Below are 18,683 nucleotides of genomic sequence, written 5' to 3'. Positions count from 1 at the left end.
GCGACCAATAGCATGTGACTCTCCCCTCTCGATTCCAGGTTGGCTGTCGCGGCCGCGTGGAATCACCAATAATGAGCCAACAGACAACAAACTCGCCATGCATGAGCTCCCATCGGCCTTCTGGATCCGACTGACCCGGTCTGAATGTCGACTGGCCTGCACTGCCTCGTTTCTTGTTTTTCATCTTCATCTTTATATTATCGATCTCCCATCACCAACTCCAGCTCCAGCTCAGTTTCTTCCATCATATAACCATCGACCTCGGTCTCTACAACACCCCAAATTATGCATTGAGCCAGTCTGCTCCAGCCACCGGGCCATCTACACTCGTTTCTACCCATCAACCTATCTCCCCATCTCTCCCGCGATCGACCCTATCAGGGGGGGAAAAAGGAAAAAAAAAAAAGAAACAAAAATCATACAATGGGCCTGAGCAACTCCGCCGTCATTGTCATTGTCATCGTCGCCTGCCTGGCCGCAGTCACCCTGGGCGCTGCCCTATTCCGCCAGTATAACCCCGCCGAAGGGGGCATCGTGGGCCAACGGTTCTCGCGCGAGCAGGAGATGTACATGCGATCGGTGCGACTGAAGAATCTGGGATTCAACTACCGCGAGAGTCGCACGCCGATGCCGAGAGATGTCGAGTCAGCTAGTACGTGCTGCCTGGTGCTACTTTGCCTCGGTCAATAAAACAATGAGTGAATGAGTGGGCTGACTGGAACAGTGACTGCGGATGACTCGTCACGGTATTAGCGAGAAACTGGCATTCTCACTTGATCGATCCTTACTGTCCCTACGGTTCGGAGTCCAGATATCGAATATCAGGCTCTTCGGGCTCCTCAGGCTTTTTAGGCTCTTTCATACTCTATCAGGCTCGGTTCGGCGTTGGCGGATTTCTTCTTGATCATATGCCTTGACGGCTTTAATCATTTCTTTTCTCCCTTCTCTCCTCTTTGATGTATTATGATTGTGATGGATGATTTTTAGCGACTGCGTATACCATATGGATATATGATTTCCTTTTGAATTTACGCATTGTGAGACCGGTAATCTATGATCTATCGGGTCAGGAACCACGTCTGTAACCGACGGCCATATCACCACTGCCTGACCGCAGCCCAGAGTCGGTTCCTGCGATGGGCAACGAATCTCAGACCGTCCCCTGGAATTGTCTGGAATCTCAAAAACGGCTCGGGCGTCGCGACTCCAATCGGATTGCGCCGCTGGTTTCCTCGTTACCATTTTTATCCATTTCTATGCTTGCACGTGATCTTATGTCTCACTCACGGAGCTGATGGAAGCCGGTGGAATCCTTGCACTTACCCATGTGCGAACCGTCGCGGAACCTCGGATACCCAGGACGTTGTTTGTGAAAGACAAAGAGTGAAAGATAGAGATGCAGCTGGTCGCAATCGCATCTCCAAACCACCTTGCCGTATCCGATTTGTGACGGGTTTGCGATCTCTGATCTGTGCGACGGCCGCGTTGGGCTTGAGATCGACATCGATCCGCTTTCGGCAGCGACTGTGCTCGTTTGCTTAGCTGCAAATGCTCTTTGTGCACAACCTAGGGTGGACTGCAGCAGCATCCGACGAACAAAGCCTTTTTGTCCTTTGTCTTTCCGGTTTATGGTTAGGAACAGAGCATCCATCGGCCGGATAAGCCCGCGCATAGTGTGAGCCAAGTCCTCGGCCCTCTGCCGAAATGAATGCTGCTCCACTCTTCGATCGTGATTGAATTGGGACTAACCTCCAATGTGAGAGTGCGCCTTGGGATATTTCATTCAATGGGAAATATTTCATCGGTTGCGATCCTACTGATAATAGAGATGGGGTATAGTGATCTCGCAGACCAGCAAATAGAGTCACCGGTCGAAACTCGGTCTGGATAGATATAAAGACGAACCTAGGATTTTTCTATCAGCAGCTTGACATTATTGAGAAGCACTCGTGTATTGTTTATTTTCTCCATCCCAAGGGTAAAACTTCTGCTTTGAGGTGCCAGGTTAGGGACATTTGTCCTTACATGCCTGGGGGTGGTTAGGTTAGGGCTGAAAGAGAAGCAGCACAAAAAATAAAGAAAAAATAGAAAAAAAATAGAGTAGACAAAAATAATAATAATAATAAAAATAAAATAATGAATAAAATAATCTAAAAATAAATTTGTTGATTAAATATATTCGAGTATTGCTGCTGCTTATTATCTCATTTCCTGGATAAAGCCCTCTGCAAAGCTGGAGAGCCAAGCGTATCAGGGTCCTAGTTGCACACCTTTGGGACTAATGCCGATTCTCAGACCCCAGAGTCCTTCGTAGGGTTCTGGGTAGACTTAGGATCTAGTTCGTGACGGGCCAGTCCATGTGGGAATGATAATTTGTAGTGGAGTTCATGTTCTCCATTCATTCTGCTCATGGCCGCACTACATGACTCGACGTTCAGAAACGTGGTGGTTTGGATAGAGAACAGAGACAGACTGCTTCTCGCAGTGAATTCACGACTATCGATCAAAACAGGCTCTGAACGGTGACGATGGCAGCGGTCTGAGTATTCCCTCGAAAACGAGATCATATGCCGCTTCCAGTCCATACCCTCACACGCAACAGCCTTGTGGTTATCGTGAATCCTTGCGCGATCCCATACATTTTCCTGTCCAATCAAGTGAGCGTCACCCCACGATTGGATATCACCCTGCTGGTAAAGACAGCCAACCGAGTCAGATAGAGATTGAGCGGCTGAGCCAAGCCACCCCTCCCTATATCAGAAATCCCCTCTTCTATACCATATTGAAGACTACCCGCGAAAATAATAAGCAAATGTAAGACAAACTAAGAAGATAGCTTGGCCGCGTCTATCAGTCTGATACATTGGCTAGGATTCGAGGGCAAGTAGGACAGAGAAGGGTAGAAAAAGCTATTTAAGCACCGCCCTTCCCGGCCGGACGAAAAAGCTCTTACCTTTGCGTCGCTAACTCAGAGAGCCTCTGCTCATTCGCTACAGACAGTACCGTTGAATAATTCAAGGAAAGGAAAGAATTTGACCGTGAGCTTTCCAAATCAGCTGAAGTCTAGCCGTCCACTGTCCTCGCTGGCCGGCGGCTTACATATGAGATCCACTTAGTGATCGACCGATCCATACCACCTGCACTCAACCTGAGCTCACCATGATTGTCTGCGAAAAATGCATTGGCATGGCACAGACGAAGCCGACATATCAGTACTCGTGGCAAGTGCCTGGCGGAGGGTGGGAGCGGTGTGAGATTGACGGATGCTGGGCGTATATGAGGAAGGGAGACGGTGTAGTTATTCCCGGTTAATTTTCTTAAGGATTTTCGGGGCAACTGAGTGTGGCTATCTGAACTATGTCTCAACGCCATGGGTGGTATTGGGGGGTCTCTCTGTAACCTGAAGAATGAAATCGTGCATCCTGTATAATCTCATCAAGGGGAGTGCAGGTAAGGGACTGTGGTTTATGGTTCTTCTCGGCATGTAAGTAGTTTAGGTAGGTATCCCTGAAGAGCAGGAAGCTGTACAAGGTCAATGTACTAAGATAGATCAAGAGTTCAGTAAGGTAAGTACTGCCGTCTAAGTAGTATATAGAATACTAGTGGGTAAGATCCAGGTGATAACCTGCATCTGGATCGTTGATTGACGCACCAAATCCCATCTTCCTGATTACTGTAGTAACAAGGACAGGTCGAGAAAAGAAAACTCAATGCAAGCTTTGAAATCAGACAAACACTTGGACATATATCGCTAGGACTAGTGCTCAAGATAGCCCTATTCAACCCACGGCGAGCCGAAACGGAGATACAACCGTAGAGTGACCGCTCATAGTAAGCGACATTCATGGATTTAACTGTCGGTCTGTATCTAAGAATCTACGAGCCCTAACCCTCGATAATCAATATGAAGCGTGTTGCTTCAGCCAACCTGGTATATTCAGCCTTGCAGTGCCTGGGGCCGTTTTGCCAGCTGAAGAGTTAATATTCCTAATGCATGGATTCCTAGCTCAAGACACATTACTAAAAAACCTATTTAGATAACTTATGTAAGGCATGGCGGTATCTAGATGTTGATAATTATGCCCCTACTGACCTTACGCAGCAAGCTGTATAGAGAAGAACAGCGACTCCTTGAAAAAATATGCTAGCAGCTTCACATGTAACTCGTTTTCACTTATAAATACTAATATCCTCCTATCACAGTCATCCCTTGTCAGTTTTGTCCTTGCAGCACAGTCATTCACTTAAGCTTATCCATGGCCTGTTCTTCTTAGGCGCAGAAAGAAGCTCCAAGCTCGGTTCTGTTTAGATTCAAGATGATACTAACGTCCCTGTATTTCTCGAGACAGCGGTAGAAGCGTATTTTGCACTATCACAGGTTAGTCCGAAGTTCAACTTCCTCAACCAAATAGGGCTAACCCTCTTTGAAGAGCTATTTGACTAATACACTGGCTGTGACGAGCCCTCAATCCTTTCTCAGACTTGCAAGGCTCGCAAAAGTACCCCACAAGGGTAACCCCGTGCAGCTGTATTGGCGTCCATCGACGTCTCGAATCTCTACTCTCCAGGTACTCCAGATTACTTGGCCTGCATAACAAGACCGTAACATGTCTGGCATGACAGTCACCCTGTATACCTTTGGCGGGATGCTTACCGGAACTTCCTAGTTGTCGTGACACTGCTGTACCGCATCAGAGTCAATGGCTGACAGCGTTCTTCCTGACAGGATATCTGTCGACTAGAAAATATGACTGTCTAAGACTAATTTGGAAGTCATGACGCCTTTTTGGCTTAGCGGTATATTTTACCGATAATATCCTAGTAAGTTAGGCTCCTTAAAATGCAGATATATGTATAATCCTTTGACGATATCAAAAAATAACTCTTAGAGAATAGCTCTTATACTGTTCTGGTAGAATTATTAAGTGCTAAAAGTTCTAAAATACAAATCCAGCTTAGGGACGGTATCTGCAGCATCTGGCCCGCAAGAGGCAGAATACCAAAAACCTATCATCTGAGATTAAGTGCTAATACAGGTGGGCGCCAACTGGAACAGTAACCAAGAACGCAGTGGTAAGCCCTGTTCTAAACCTAAGTAAGAACTGGTCTCGCACAGCTTGTGGGGCCCGCTGGCGAGCTGGCTGGCGAGCTGGCTGGCGAGCTGTCTGCAAGGGAGCAGTAGATATACGATTGGCCGCGGGACCTCCTCGCCGGCAATAGGTAGGTCGCCTGGTTGTAGGAAGCCTGCTTACTGTAATGCCGTCTATCCTTCATAGGAACCAGGTCTTGATCACTGTTCTTGAGGGTGATTGAACCATTTCCAGTATATCGAGTACTAGGGATGGCCAGCAACAGGCGTTAGTCCAGGCGCGGCCCATACTTCGCTGCCCATAAGAAGACAGGCGTCATGTGCATAGCGCTCACTTCGGAGAAGAGCGAAGTTAGGATTAGCATGCCAAATCAGCTTTGGATCCGGATATCATCGGCAAGATGGAAGATAAGAAAGGGCTGGGAATTTGTGGAATTGACAAATTGCTTTGAAGGGGCCAGCATGTAATTGGTTTCTGGTGACTGCTGCATAAGCTAAATCCCCAATCATCCAACAGGTGGAGAGCATATGCTCTGATCGAGCAGGGATTATTCCAAAGTGTGTCGAGTGTGCTGGCATCCACCTGGGTAACGAAACTGCACAGGATGGCGAGTAGAACAACGGCTGACGACAGAATCGCCAGTGGATTGCTCCCATGACGTACTATTCTGAAATCTCTTGTGCCTGGGCTGACTTAGGCGAAGCGGTTTGGGGCAAGATGCCCACCTTGCTTGCGACAGATAGCCGGGGCGTAGGCATTCAAATTGCTCGACCGATGGCGATGTCGCTGCCAGAATCTGTCCTTCCCTGGCGAACGTCACGTATGTATATAAAGTAATTGCTTTGTTCTTGGTTCTCGTGATCGACTGTCAGATAAGAGCGCATGAACGGACACTAGACGACCCGCCCCGGTAATGTTGCGGCCGGGTGTTCAGCTTGACTGCAGAGTTAATGCACAAAAGACACGATGACCGCCCAACTGCCCAGGTGGCCATGCTCGATTGGCCATTTGCTCTCTACCGGATCGTTGACCATGAAAATAGCCACCTCTTGCGAGATATGGATCGTGGGGGCGGGGGCCGAACGACTCCACCACTCATGTATGCCATCCACACGCCAACTCACTCGCACCCCTCCACAATCAGCCTCTTGCACGAGTCAGGGGACTAAATGGCGCGAATCGACGCAGATCTGGATTGGTGGGTCAGTAGGTGGCCTCCAAGTCTGTCGAAGGGTCCCTCCAGGAAAACTGACCGCAAGAACGGGGTAGGACATGGGGAAGAATTGCACTCATCCCTGCCACAAGTCTTCCTAGACAAATAGGCGCACCTTACGGAAGGGATGCGCCCGTTATATTCCGTGCCACTTGCGTACCACTGTTCAGGACCGCCTAGTATATAGGCTGGCATCTGTCGAGGTGGTTTCAACCCCGGTTTTTAGCCTCCCCGGGCTCTTCCCATAGCTTTGTTTAATCAACCTCAATCACTGACACAGTTTCGACCACCGTAGTTGAACCGGGTAGCAATGGCGAGCGTCAATGCAGATTACGCGTTCTCGATCGAGTCGTTCATGCACTCCTACCGCCAGGACATCCATCCTTCAAAGCATGGTGCCCTGAAGGTCGCAGAGGCATGTGGCACGGCTCTCAGACAGGCACAAATACTGCACGAGATATCGCACAACACCATTCCGAACGCTAGGTTGGAGGAAGAGTTGAAGCTACGCGAGAAATTCCGAGGCAAGCCGTATGCGAAGAAAGGCGAAATTGAGACAGATATCGTTGACTTGGCCACTGTGTTCATCCATGTGCACCTGCCTCGAGACAAGAGCCGCGTTAGAAGAATTCTCAGAGAGACGTTTAAAGTACAGTCTGAACCTACCGGGGCGATAGACGATGTGGGCACCGAACCAGAGCTAACCAATATGGACGCGGAGTACTACTGGGTCTCGTTGGGGGAGGAAGTGTGGCCTCCAAGAAACGTTATGATCCAAGTCGAAACAGACCCAGGCGACAGGTGTCTGGAGACACAGCTTGAAATGAACACATTTCTGCACAAGTGGGCGGCCATCCAGGGCCGAGAGATGGGCCAAGGGGCGGATTGCGGCGACGTTCTACCGCTGTGGGAGCTGACGCGCCTCCTGAATTTGCGTTATGTCAATGATTTCAGGAATTTCCTGGCAAGCCTTGATTTTTCAGCGGGTCCCGAGAGCGCTTTCGCGCTCCGGGCTGGTGAATTTGCGCCCGGGCTCGAGCTCAGCCTCGCTATGTTCGTAGCCGATTCCCTGATCCGCTCGGCACAGGGGAAGGAGATGATCCAGAAAACGATTGAATTCTGGAGAAGCAGACCCGAAGCAGAGCAGCAAAGGGAGAAGACGAGGATCGTTAGGGATTCATTCATCTGGCTTGTTCGTCTGTATTCGTGGGGGAACGGCGCGGCCGACATGCTCTGCGACAGCCTGAACAAGCAGATGCAGGGTCGGTACCAAAGGGCAATCGCCTGGCTAGGAAAGCCAGCAACAAGAAGCTTCTACTATGGATCTGTGGCGGTGCTCGCCGAGAACGAGGCCAACGAGCTCGAGAAGCTGTGGCGCTTGTTTGAGGGGCACCACCGGTTGCCAATTCAATACATCTTCAACCTTGCGAGGCTCGGCGTCAAGGGCCATCCTGAGCCTTGCTGGGATGGATTCTACGATGCCGTAGCAGACCTGGATCTCCTCCCAAACTGCCTTGATGACCCGGACTACCAGAGACGGCGGTAGTTTATGGTCAGGTCGGTGCGGACCATGACGTGCCCGTGAGTGGAGGATCAGCAACAACAGTGCAGGGGTAAAAGAGAAAAAGTGATACTGGACTGTTAATGTAAGAGGCTTGCCCTAGTATCACTAGCGAATTATGATGTTATTGAATTCGTCAGGTTAAACTTGGAATAAAAAAGTTTTCGGCGTTTGATCACCTCGTATCTGACTCACACCGACATACCCTGGTCCGCGAGCACCGGTAATTGACCTTAGACTGGATAGACCACATCAGGTCCCGATAGTTACCTAGCTGCGGTGTGTTCTGACCCTCGTTTGCAAACATTACTGGCGGATACATATGCAATGGCGGCGGATTCCACGAGCTTCCGATGCGGCCGATCTACCGGAGCATCAGCAGCCTGCGTAGGATGTGCTCCTATACAGAATGCAGGACGGTGCCCCATCGATGAGGCTGGAATGGCGAATATCCGTCTCTTGGGGTGTAAATCTTTGCCGGTTCTTCGCTAAGGCAAGGTCAAATCCAAAACCAGGCCTCAAAGCACGCCAAGATGGCCAATCAGCGGAGGCGTTTGGGCAGACCGCGAAGCAAGCAACCATGTCGGGGATGAGGGCAAGCCCTGGAAACTGAGTTGGATTTGGAAGCCACGTTCGAGGTCAACGTCTTAACCTGGACCTGAAAACTAGCGGTGCAGGCAATGCTGTGGCTGCTTCCCCGAGCCCAAAGTGGAGAACGAAGCAAGCATGGATCAGGGATTTCAGACTATCGGCTGTCTCGATTGGCCGCGGACTGATTCGAGCACGCGTCGCAAAAAGCACCTTGAGGCACGCTGGAGGTACCTTTTGTCGAACCCTCTGGGTCGAAGGGCCTGTCGCCTCTAAGTTGAAGGGCCTGTCGCCTCTAAGTTGAAGGGCCTGTCGCCTCTAAGTTGAAGGGCCTGTCGCCTCTAAGTTGAAGGGCCTGTCGCCTCTAAGTTGAAGGGCCCATGGCCTCAGTTCTACCACTTGCGCAAGGCTCTCACTTCCAAAAGCAGACCTCGGCATCCAATCCTGAGCTACAATCCCTACCGTTCCACTTCAGCTCCGCCGTGTGCTCGTCCCACACCTTGATGACTGAAGGCTCGAGCATGCCGGACCCGCTCACGGGAATTGCTTCTGCACTGGCACGCCATGGCGGGTGCCGAATGAGGCAATCTAGATGCGAAGACTTCCCTTCTGAGTGTGGACGAGTTCAGCCTGCCCTCGGACACTATTACTAGGTCTCTAACTTCCGGGATTTATAAGCTTGTCGTGTCCGGCGAGCCTCTGATTCGCGCTCAGGGCAGCACTCATTAAACCCGTTTGTATATTTCTTTTTTCTTTCTATACTTGAGATTCTGAGATTGGGAGAGAAGATGTGTAACAAAGGAACGAGGGATGAGGGTCGAGGGTCAGGAATTGATTGATCATGATTGCACACCTCTAATGGCCCCTTGGCCAGGTATAAAACATGCCCATCTTCCCGCATCTTGGACTCCCACCAACAGCCTCTGATCTCCCTTCTTTGACAATTGATCACAATTCGTTTGCAATGTCGTCCGCCGCAAGTCCAGCAGGCCACTCGACTGCGAATGGGGCTGCCCGACCTGACGCGCAGGCACCGCTCCCAGTCCTAAGCCGTTCGCTTCTTGTTGAGCACCAGGGTAAGCTACACTTCTGAGCTGCGTACCCACGGCCAGACGTGGTCGCATTAACAGTCGGCAGTTTATTCACATGAGTACGATGTTCGAGCGATGTTGCACACCATCCACGCAGCACGAGGCAAAGAAGGAATCCTAAAGGATCCGTGCTTCTACATGATCAATGCGGTCAACGAGAGAGTCAGCAAGGATCTCGAGGGCTATGGCTTTGGTCATAGGGACCTGGACAAGGTGCTTGTGAGATTCTTCCGTTACGTCTTCGAATCGATGAACCCCGATCTCGAAAAAGCATGGAAGACGTACAAAAAGAAGTCGGTAAGACACACAACACCCGGCGAGACGGCGCCTAACTGACCATGGCGTTTTCCTCAACAAAAAGTTCGATGCACAAGGTCGCTTTGTAGGTTAGGATAGCCCAGAGTATGCGGATGGGCCGACCCAAGCCCAAGGCAAGTGATGGAATGCAGGGAAGCTTGGCTAAAAGTTTTTGTTTAATTTAATATCTGCTTGTGGAATCGACACTTAAAAGATCTGTACAGATCTGTACTGACAATTGGAATATTTTATTTCTATCTTTTCTCTCTCCGAAAAAAAAAAAAAAGAAAAAAAAATTCATATTTCTCCTTTCGTCTAATTGCTGGAGTCATTAGTATTCCGCGGCTGACGATATACCGCAGAACAGAGACCTTCCCCCATTAGTGCGCTTCCTGAAAAATCTTATCTCCGAAAAAAACGCCCAGCGTCTAGTTGCAGGTCGGTCGAATTAATTTTATCAAATCCTAAATCATCGGCGGGAGCCAAAGTCCGTCTCAAGAAGGTTCCTGGGGTTCTGAAACTAGCCCGCAAATCGTCGATGATCATATCGAACGGCCCACTATGAGGGCCCACTGGACGTCTCGTGCCATTACTGCCAGTCACTCTGAGAGATCTCTGTTCCTGCCAGTTCCTGAGGTGTAACGAACTCGTACCAAACTGGAAGCAGGCCACCTCGACAACCACAGGTTTTCCTCGGCTTTTTTCCGCCGCTTTTTCCGGCTTGGTTCTTTGACATTCTCCTAGGCTTTGTGGCATGGAACGAGTTCGTTCAGGTTCCTAGACATCCGCCATGTCCATTATCCATTAAATTGGAATTTGATTTATTAATTTAAATTTAACGTTTTTGATAGATCACCGAACGGTATCGCCAGTCGGTCTCGCTCTGGCTCGGGCCCGCGCTGCTGCGGACTCTTGCCTACTTTGGCCTAGGTCCGGTCTGGCTCTTATCCCCAACTACCCCTCCCACAACCTGTTAGCTGGGCCGCTGCCATAGCCTTGTTTGCTGCGGGGCTTGGAGCCGGCTCTTGGCTGCTAGCTAACTTCATCCCCTCACTGCAGCACCTCATACTTTGACCGTACAAACACTTCCAAGAGTTAGAAATATTTGGTTCTTGTTTATACACAATCGCTGACTTCCCGTGTGAAAATTTCCGGTAGGAAAGCTCAAACTGGGAAAAGACTGTATTTCGGGTATTGCCACTCTTTAGACTTTTTAGGCCTCGTTGGTGAGCGAAAATACAAAAGAATTCTTATTCTCAGACGCAGGAACCACTGCATGATACTGGTTTCCTGGACCAGGCGAATGGAGGCCTCACCGCCTTCGACGAACTGGCCAACGGCCTCGGAACGGAACCCAGTTGGTCCGGAATTATGCTGTACATCAGGTGGCTTGGCTCGTGTGCTGCTCGTTGCCGTGTCCCAGCATTCCTGGATTCGTTGTGTTGCGGCAGCGACTGCGGAGCGACCCTGGAGGGATGCGCAGCGACCAGCCTAGCTGAAAGAGATATCGATGGGTCCGGTCCGGCACGGCCTCGTTGCGGGATGGCAGCCCAATTGGTCATATGATCTGATCGTTCCCGCCAACAGTGCACAGGATCAGCAGACCTGGCTGGCCAGCACGTCTCCCCGGAACCGAGCCGATGGTTCGTTTCGGACAGCAATAATATTGCAGGCGAAGATCCTTGATTCAGCCACTCGGCTGGGGAGGTTGGGGAGCTCTCCACTTCCACTCTACGCAGCATCACTCTCACTTTGGAAACTTCCTGTCTGATGAAAATAGCCGCCGATTTAGTAGGTACTGAAGGCCAAGCCGCTGATAATGATGATGCGAGACTAGGTTACTGTCTTGACCCGGTGGAGCTGATTTTGCCCGATGGGCAGGCGAAGCGCTGCGGCCAGTGGCAGCCTACGGCTGCCGCAGCAACAGCGCGACGCGTTGGTTGACCTTTGTGTACTGTAATTACACAACCGCAACACTCTGACAAGAGAACAAGCTTGGGGAGATTTCTCTTTACTAGGGGCTAGTAGCTGCCACCCGCCTAATCCGCAACTGAAGCCTCAGAAGCTCAGAGCCAAGTTCTTCGAGGTTCTACTGTGAATGCGAGGGAGAGTCCGCCGACCTCGGTAGTTCGTCCTAGTGGACTAGCAGGCAGAACCTCCGTCCAAGCAACGAAGCGAGGCTGACGACTCGACTGTCAGCGCGTCCTATGAGTCCTGGGGCTCTGGCGTTTCCGCCCAGACGCCCGTAACCTCTGAGGATGTCGAGAGAGGATCATGGGATCATTTCCTAATTTGACGTGCTGCGGGCGTCGATCCCTATCTGGCAGGTTCCAGAACCTGGATGAAGGCGCTGTATCAGGTTGAGGAGGACGCGCTACACCCATCTGTACCTGGGATCCGGTTTCCTGCCCTTTAACGGCATTTCAAGGCGCGCCACTGCATCATGTTACTGCATCATGTCACTTCTTCGTATCACGGCTCTGTATCGTTGCTACGTATCACTACCCTCTGATGCTTTGCTCAGTGATCCAGACCGCCGGAATCATCAATGGTGCTGCCAGCACCCAGACGATCGTTGAACTTTCATTTACCGACTCATTGAGCTGAAATTTTTTAGTGGCTTGTGGCTCCTTGACAACCTAGATCCGAGTTACGCGCCGAAGCAATGACGCCGTAAATGTTTAATTATTTGATTTTTCACTCTATTTCGCTTTTTTTTGGTCCGTATGTATGAATACCTTTGTGGAAGATTATTTGCAAACCGCCAATTATATTACCCAACCCTTTCATTTTCAAACAAAGACTGGCCAAGAATAGCTCAGGATCTATTGAATTATTTGATTACCTGATGCAGAGGGTTAACGGAGGTAATTTGATTGTGCAGACTGCACCTCCAGCTCCTCGGCTCGGGTTGTTCCGTCCTGGCTACTCGACAGATCCTTGAAATTGTTGTACCCGATCACCAGTATATTTGCTGCCAAGGAACGAGATTTGACTGTAGTGATACGATGGTCAGGTTATTTGTGGTTGCCATCTGCGTCGAGACGAGTGACAGATGCAAGTGTGCAGTGGACCGATTCTGAGAGTGAGGTCAAGCCCACGCAACATTCTTGGACTCCTGCATGAGACGTCAAGCCTGATACCGGACTGGTCCTGCATCTAGGCTCATGCCTCGCGCATGGCGTTACTACGAGTTGCTGCCTGTGCTGCGACTCGACAGAGAGCCTCATCCGCAGCTTCTGCTACCGCTTTCTGTTGAGAAGCCGTCAACCTCGTCAGCACTCAGCCCCTTTTCCCAACGGTTTTCCCAAGGCTGTCCGAAATGAGTCCTCTAGCACAGAGCCAATGCGTACGCCGAAAGTTTGAGCTGAGAGGATTGTTTGGAAACTGCCTTGCAAACCCATCACAGAAACTGCATAGTCTATTATGGTACCCAGGGAATTCCTTGTCCTCCTCCTCGTTTCCTGAACAACAGAACTACGGATTGCAATGGGGAGGTGGACTCTGTCTGCCGTCTCTGATTTTTTCTGCCGGCTCGTGGTCACCCCTGTCCACAGAAGATGGATCCTCTCGCATCAGCCAGGATAGCTGGTCTGCTCTGTTACCGATGTTGCTGCTATTGCCCCTATTACTCTCATCACCCAAGACTGCTTCTTGGTCTCTTTACTTTGCTGCAGGAACATGGTTCGGGAAAAGGTAAGAGTTATCACAAGTTGTTCCCTGATTGTTCTCCGTTGACTGTTCCTGTCTTCGCAGAAAACTCATTCTGCAGCTACTAAGCCCAAGTAACGTCTAAGTCCGCACCGAAACAACGGCCAAACAGCCTTCGGTTGTATAATCAGCTATTTTGATTTATTCGTCCTTCCTCTCAGAGCTGATAGATACAACCGTCGGAACTCATTTCTTCCATCCTATCGAAACGAGACACTGCTATATCCCGAGTCTGCATCTCGAATATCTACTTTCCCCGACAATAGTTTTACCGTCTCCCGACCCTCTGCGACTGTGTCGCAGGCGCCACAAGTGCCGAGCAATACACCCATTCGGGTTCACTCTCTGTATTGCAATTGGAAGCGCGACTATGGTTAGCGCCAGGGGTACATTGCACCGCGGTAAGCGAGACGATATAACAGAACATAAGAGGTATGGATGCTAATTGGAGACCAACCACATTGCAAAAGAGTATGGTCATATGGGTAGTCTTGTGAAGGTGCATTACGGATGAAGGTTCTTGATGGCGGAGATCAGGGCAAGACTTCGGGTACTCCACATCCATGCTTGGATGCGGCTCCCAGACTACAGCCAATCTTTGTGCATATACTTTCCATCAATCATCCTATAAGAAAGACCCCAAACTCCAATGAACCAACCAAACATGGTGCAATTAGTCTCCGCTAAGAATGATTATATAGACGATAGGCTTTTGATTCGCCGGCAGATGCAATTATCCTCCGTCCTTCAACTCAACCGAGACTAAGCGACCGTATTTTCACCCCCGGTCTGCCGCAATTATGGTAGACTAATCCGGAATCCCGCGATGTTTGCAGGTTACAATTGATCTTTAGCTCAATATTGGCTCCATTCCCGCATCGGCTTCCAAGTCCAGTTGAATCACCTCCCTTTCTAAACTTCCCAATATCTGCTATGATACCGTTCAGTGTTCAGCATGTTATTTTCCCAGTACTTGTGCCTCGGTTGCGCCGGGTCACCACCTTAACAACTATATAATGTACGGCTCCTCCACTTCCGAAGCGGAAACGAGCGCCATGGCCAGGTGTCAGCATACGCATTAACATCAACGCCTCAATCCAGCAACAGCTGAATAATATCCTTATTTCCTGACTCGCTGCTGTTTGGAGGGCTGTGCCCCAGAGCCCAGCCATGATTTCAATATCAGCTCGTTTTCAGCAGGAGAAGAGCCACATCTGGAATCCGTAGTACGCTGCTGCATTCAGAGGTGTTTTGTACCAGTCAAGTATGATCCCGGCGCCATAATCCAGCAGAAGCTGGACTGTAGAGCTGTAGCCACCAGATATGGCGGCTTCAAGAACAGACACCACTAGTTCTCCCGTCCGCTTTTGATTAATGTCAGGGCCGTTGCCTGGTAGGAGTTCACACTCTCTTTCCTGACCTTCTTTGCACCCTCAAAAAACGGAGGTCCGTATGCATTACACGTTTCGATAAACAAATAGCTGGTCGGCTCGTAGCGGTCCGCGCCATTATGAGCGAGCACGTTGGCGGCCTCAAGTTGTCCGTATTGCGCGGCGTAGATGAGATGTCATCTTCATAACCGTTCGAGTATCCACATAGACCCCATAAGCCAGCATTGTCGATAGTAACTGCTGAATCTTAGCAGCCCAGAATCATGCAGAGTGTCGGTCCTGATGTTGTTGCGATAGAGGACGTCGGACGCGACAGGAAAATATTGCCTGCTAAACTGACTCAAACATTGACGTTTCTGGCAGATTGAATTACCTACAACCATGATGAGTAATTTGGCGATTATAAAGCAATAGATAAATAAATAGTCATCAACCGCCCCTATGGCTCAGTGGTAGAGCGCTCCACTCGTATATGATGACTTAGTTATCATACGACGGCAATGGAGAGGTCCATCGTTCGATCCGGTGTGGGGGCAAACTTTTTGAATTTTTTTGTATATCCGCCGCCATTATGTTCTACTAGTTCGCTGCGGTCATCCCTACCCTTTTTCTTCCCCTCTTCTATTTTTTAAGCACTTAATGCAACATGTGCATTGGGTTTGCATGGTATCTGCACCCGTTTTGTCTGCGTGGAGGCGCGTGTTTTCCAAACAATCCACACCGAACCCGGGCACCTGGGAGACATGCCAAAGCAATGCAGGACAACTTAAAAGCCAGGTCCTCTGTTTTTTATCATCGATATTTTCTGGTGTATGTGGTTTCCTTTCAGATGTGTGAGCGAGTTCCAGTACTTGCTAATACAAGTGTGTAAAAGCGCGCGGAGCGGGTGATGGTCAATATTCCCAATATATATATTTGGCCAGTGCTGCAATCCGCTGACACCTAAATTCTTCGAGGAATGCAACATGATTTGCTCAGCAGCGCAGCAACAACACAGCCACATTTCTGTTGGAGCGACACTCAAGGCGCCGCCAACGTGAGGAAGCAAGAGCTATGCTCAAGCCAAACTTATTGCCGCACCAGCTCTGCTTGAGTTTGCGTTGTCTCGGCTATCTACTCCCGAGCTAACCAGAAAACAGTATCCCTGAGATGCGGTGCTCCTAAGCTAGCCGATGGGGGATTTTGTTCGAAACCTGGAAGTATAGGCTCCGGAGTTGTTTATTGAAGTTACTGGGACGTCCAGTGCGTCTCGCAGTGGGCCGGTAGTGAGATGGCCATGAGTATACTTTCAATGACCATATATTGGCGATGTGTATATACAGCAGTGCAGTGCTACATGCCGGCTTGATATGATTGGTTTCGACATCTTGGTAACGTACCAATACTCCAGTATTTACCCGACCAGGATATCTTACTGAGATTCATCTTATTCTCTCCACCCTCGAAGTTTCCATTCCTGTCTGGATATATCCTTGGTACTTTGAAGATCGTTGATCTGGCCTATTGATTAGTCACTGCCATAGTCCGGAGTCCAGTTGCAGCAGAAGAATCAAACTACCTAAGTTTGCCTAAATTCCTTCTAGAAGTTCTTTTACCCAATTGCCCTTAGCTGGGGCCACCCTACTCATTTCGAATACTTTGGCTATCAGCTGATATTAGATCCACAGCCCGTGACGATCTACGACCCTGAACTAGGTCTCATTGTTGGGGGCGCATCTCGTCATGTGCAGGTCGCGAAGGTTTCGACGGATATACTGTACTTTAGTAGATGTTTAGGGCTATCTTACACTGGCCGGCATTGGCCGGCATTGATTCAGTCAGGCGGATTACATTTCCACACAGCGACACTTTTATTCTAGCATATCAATCGTTTCTAGCCGGTCTGGCACGAAGACCATCTTACCAACAGAAACAGTTTCCTCCCAAGCACGTCTTCCACGGCATCACCAGGTGTCCAACGAACCGATTACCGCGATCGCCGGTCCCAATTGCTCCAAAAAGCGGTGGGTTATGACGCTATTTGACGTTTCTCGGAGAAACAACAGCCGGCCTCCTGAGTAGTGGAATTTCGTCGGAGAATCCTCAAAATTGGGTAAGATGTGGATTTTTATAGTACGAGTCCACATGGCTCAACGCTGTGTGGGGAACCACCGCTCCATTCCCAGGTATTGAACGGCCAGGACCAGGGGCGATCGACGGAACAAAGCGAATTATGTTCAAGGTCGTGGAGTCAACTAGCATTGCTCGAGCCCTGCATGTCTTAAATCGACGTCAATCTGTTGTCCACCGCCGTCAATGCCGGATGTTCTCTTAGAGCCGGGTCGAAGAGCCTTGACGTGCCAGGGCCGCTGGGAAGGGTATAAATATGGAGGGCGATACCCTGGATTGAGCATCATAACCATTGCCTCCAAAAATCCATCTTCACAGCATACTGTCTAACAAAATGAAGTTCTCTCTCGCTGCCGCTGCTGCCTTCGTCAGCGCTGTCACTGCTGCTACCCTTCCCTCTGCCTTTACCCTCGTGGCTGATGGTGGAAACACTGTCCTGACCGACGGTGGTAAGTACCAGACCACTTACGGCTACTTGGTGGCCATGGATCTTCTCGAGTCTAACTATATTTCTAGAATACCTCTATGTCGGCGGAAACACCACCACCAACGAGATTGCCATCTGTAAGCCCTCCATTTGTCCCTCTTCGACTCTCTAATCCTCTCCAATTTCCGTCTGACAAAGTCAAAACAGTCCACTCGACCCCTGACACTGGCGCTGTCTCCTTCACCTCCAAGTCCTCCACTCCCACTGGCTTCCAGAACCTCTACGTCGTCGAGAAGACTGTTCTCCCCGTCGGGCTGACCCGGCCCCACTCTGGCGCTCTGCCCGAGGGCGCCAGCATGCTGGACTTTGGCGTCAACGAGGAGGGCTACTTCACCCATGCGGACAAGGACTACTTCGCCATTGAAGGCTATGGCGACAACCCCCAGAAGACCATCTACTGGTACGGAGCGCACAGCTCCACGTACAGAGCCGTTAACCTTTGGGTTAAGGAGTTCAAGGAATAAATGCGTCGCTGATGTGGCGGAATGTATATAGCCGAGACACCTGAAATCCTGCAGTGGTTTCGGATGTCGGAATTGTCGGTCTTTTGAGGACTGGTTGTACACTAAACTAAATGCGCATAATACTGTGAAGCTCTGCTTGGATCTGTGTCTTAAAAGGTAAAAGACATAATTCGGCCAGTGGGATTGATCGTACATAGGCTAAATATACGACCGGGTCTCTGCTTGAATGTTACCATCCTCGCTGTATCACCATTGTTAGCAGAGAGAAGACCCCAGGATAGGCCGGTACGTTTGTAGTTTCGTTTGGACTTTTGTCATCCAAGTGTCTTTGGACCCTCGTCGGTGTGAAAATTCGCTGTTTCGCATCGTTTCATCTCTTGATCAGTAGTACGTTGGAAAAGTACCACCTTTCCATATAGAAGTCTAGCTGGAACTGATCAATATTGGTTGCAATCACCTAAAGCAATCATTTAGAAACACCGAGTAATGATAGCGCTGCCGAAATCCCAGACTTAGGGTAAGATGCGGTGCCCTCACTCTAACCTGTACCTTCAAAATCGGAAGTCGACCGCCGTCGTCAAATCTCTCAGCCATGACACTCCTTATCGAGAAAATGATATGCGAGATGGTGTGGTGCCAAACAAAATTGACCCACCATGATTCGGAATAAGCATATATCTC

At 49.8% G+C, this 18,683-nt stretch overlaps 6 protein-coding genes across 6 annotated transcripts, besides 1 other annotated feature; all 6 read left to right on the top strand.

Moving 5' to 3' along the window:
- Nucleotides 1–18,683: part of a sequence feature (contig 1.29 1..525887(1)) that runs on past both edges of the window.
- Nucleotides 243–1,029, top strand: ANIA_01817 (uncharacterized protein). The gene is made up of 2 exons (XM_654329.2): nucleotides 243–652; nucleotides 725–1,029. The coding sequence occupies exons 1-2, from the start codon at nucleotides 424–426 to the stop codon at nucleotides 751–753; spliced, it is 258 nt and encodes an 85-aa protein (XP_659421.1). The 5' UTR covers nucleotides 243–423; the 3' UTR covers nucleotides 754–1,029.
- On the top strand, nucleotides 3,044–3,492 carry ANIA_01816 (uncharacterized protein). Its single transcript, XM_050612875.1, has 2 exons — nucleotides 3,044–3,297; nucleotides 3,441–3,492. The coding sequence occupies exons 1-2, from the start codon at nucleotides 3,160–3,162 to the stop codon at nucleotides 3,486–3,488; spliced, it is 186 nt and encodes a 61-aa protein (XP_050468739.1). The 5' UTR covers nucleotides 3,044–3,159; the 3' UTR covers nucleotides 3,489–3,492.
- ANIA_01815 (uncharacterized protein) lies at nucleotides 6,614–7,849 on the top strand (the record flags this gene model as incomplete). Its single annotated transcript, XM_654327.1, has 1 exon — nucleotides 6,614–7,849. The coding sequence occupies one exon, from the start codon at nucleotides 6,614–6,616 to the stop codon at nucleotides 7,847–7,849; it is 1,236 nt and encodes a 411-aa protein (XP_659419.1).
- ANIA_01814 (uncharacterized protein) lies at nucleotides 9,336–9,982 on the top strand (the record flags this gene model as incomplete). The annotated part of the gene is made up of 3 exons (XM_654326.1): nucleotides 9,336–9,528; nucleotides 9,641–9,840; nucleotides 9,935–9,982. The coding sequence occupies 3 exons, from the start codon at nucleotides 9,336–9,338 to the stop codon at nucleotides 9,980–9,982; spliced, it is 441 nt and encodes a 146-aa protein (XP_659418.1).
- ANIA_10242 (uncharacterized protein) lies at nucleotides 13,111–13,677 on the top strand. The gene is made up of 2 exons (XM_050612874.1): nucleotides 13,111–13,536; nucleotides 13,597–13,677. Exons 1-2 carry the CDS (start codon nucleotides 13,163–13,165, stop codon nucleotides 13,634–13,636), a joined length of 414 nt encoding a protein of 137 aa, XP_050468738.1. The 5' UTR covers nucleotides 13,111–13,162; the 3' UTR covers nucleotides 13,637–13,677.
- On the top strand, nucleotides 17,362–18,105 carry ANIA_01813 (uncharacterized protein). Its single transcript, XM_654325.2, has 3 exons — nucleotides 17,362–17,500; nucleotides 17,568–17,615; nucleotides 17,686–18,105. Exons 1-3 carry the CDS (start codon nucleotides 17,386–17,388, stop codon nucleotides 18,000–18,002), a joined length of 480 nt encoding a protein of 159 aa, XP_659417.1. The 5' UTR covers nucleotides 17,362–17,385; the 3' UTR covers nucleotides 18,003–18,105.

Source organism: Aspergillus nidulans, chromosome VII (assembly GCF_000011425.1).
Source record: "Aspergillus nidulans FGSC A4 chromosome VII".
Classification (NCBI taxonomy): Eukaryota; Fungi; Ascomycota; class Eurotiomycetes; order Eurotiales; family Aspergillaceae; genus Aspergillus; species Aspergillus nidulans.
The sequence above is the reverse complement of the archived record's forward strand: the minus strand, read 5'-3'. Positions and strand labels throughout refer to the sequence as shown.

Coding starts and splice junctions, on each gene's coding strand:
- ANIA_01817 (XM_654329.2), top strand. CDS start 424: ATGGGCCTGAGCAACTCCGCCGTCATTGTCATTGTCATCGTCGCCTGC. Junction 653..724: donor GAGAGATGTCGAGTCAGCTA/GTACGTGCTGCC, acceptor TGACTGGAACAG/TGACTGCGGATGACTCGTCA.
- ANIA_01813 (XM_654325.2), top strand. CDS start 17,386: ATGAAGTTCTCTCTCGCTGCCGCTGCTGCCTTCGTCAGCGCTGTCACT. Junction 17,501..17,567: donor CACTGTCCTGACCGACGGTG/GTAAGTACCAGA, acceptor CTATATTTCTAG/AATACCTCTATGTCGGCGGA. Junction 17,616..17,685: donor CACCAACGAGATTGCCATCT/GTAAGCCCTCCA, acceptor AAGTCAAAACAG/TCCACTCGACCCCTGACACT.
- ANIA_10242 (XM_050612874.1), top strand. CDS start 13,163: ATGAGTCCTCTAGCACAGAGCCAATGCGTACGCCGAAAGTTTGAGCTG. Junction 13,537..13,596: donor GGAACATGGTTCGGGAAAAG/GTAAGAGTTATC, acceptor CTGTCTTCGCAG/AAAACTCATTCTGCAGCTAC.
- ANIA_01816 (XM_050612875.1), top strand. CDS start 3,160: ATGATTGTCTGCGAAAAATGCATTGGCATGGCACAGACGAAGCCGACA. Junction 3,298..3,440: donor TGAGGAAGGGAGACGGTGTA/GTTATTCCCGGT, acceptor AATCTCATCAAG/GGGAGTGCAGGTAAGGGACT.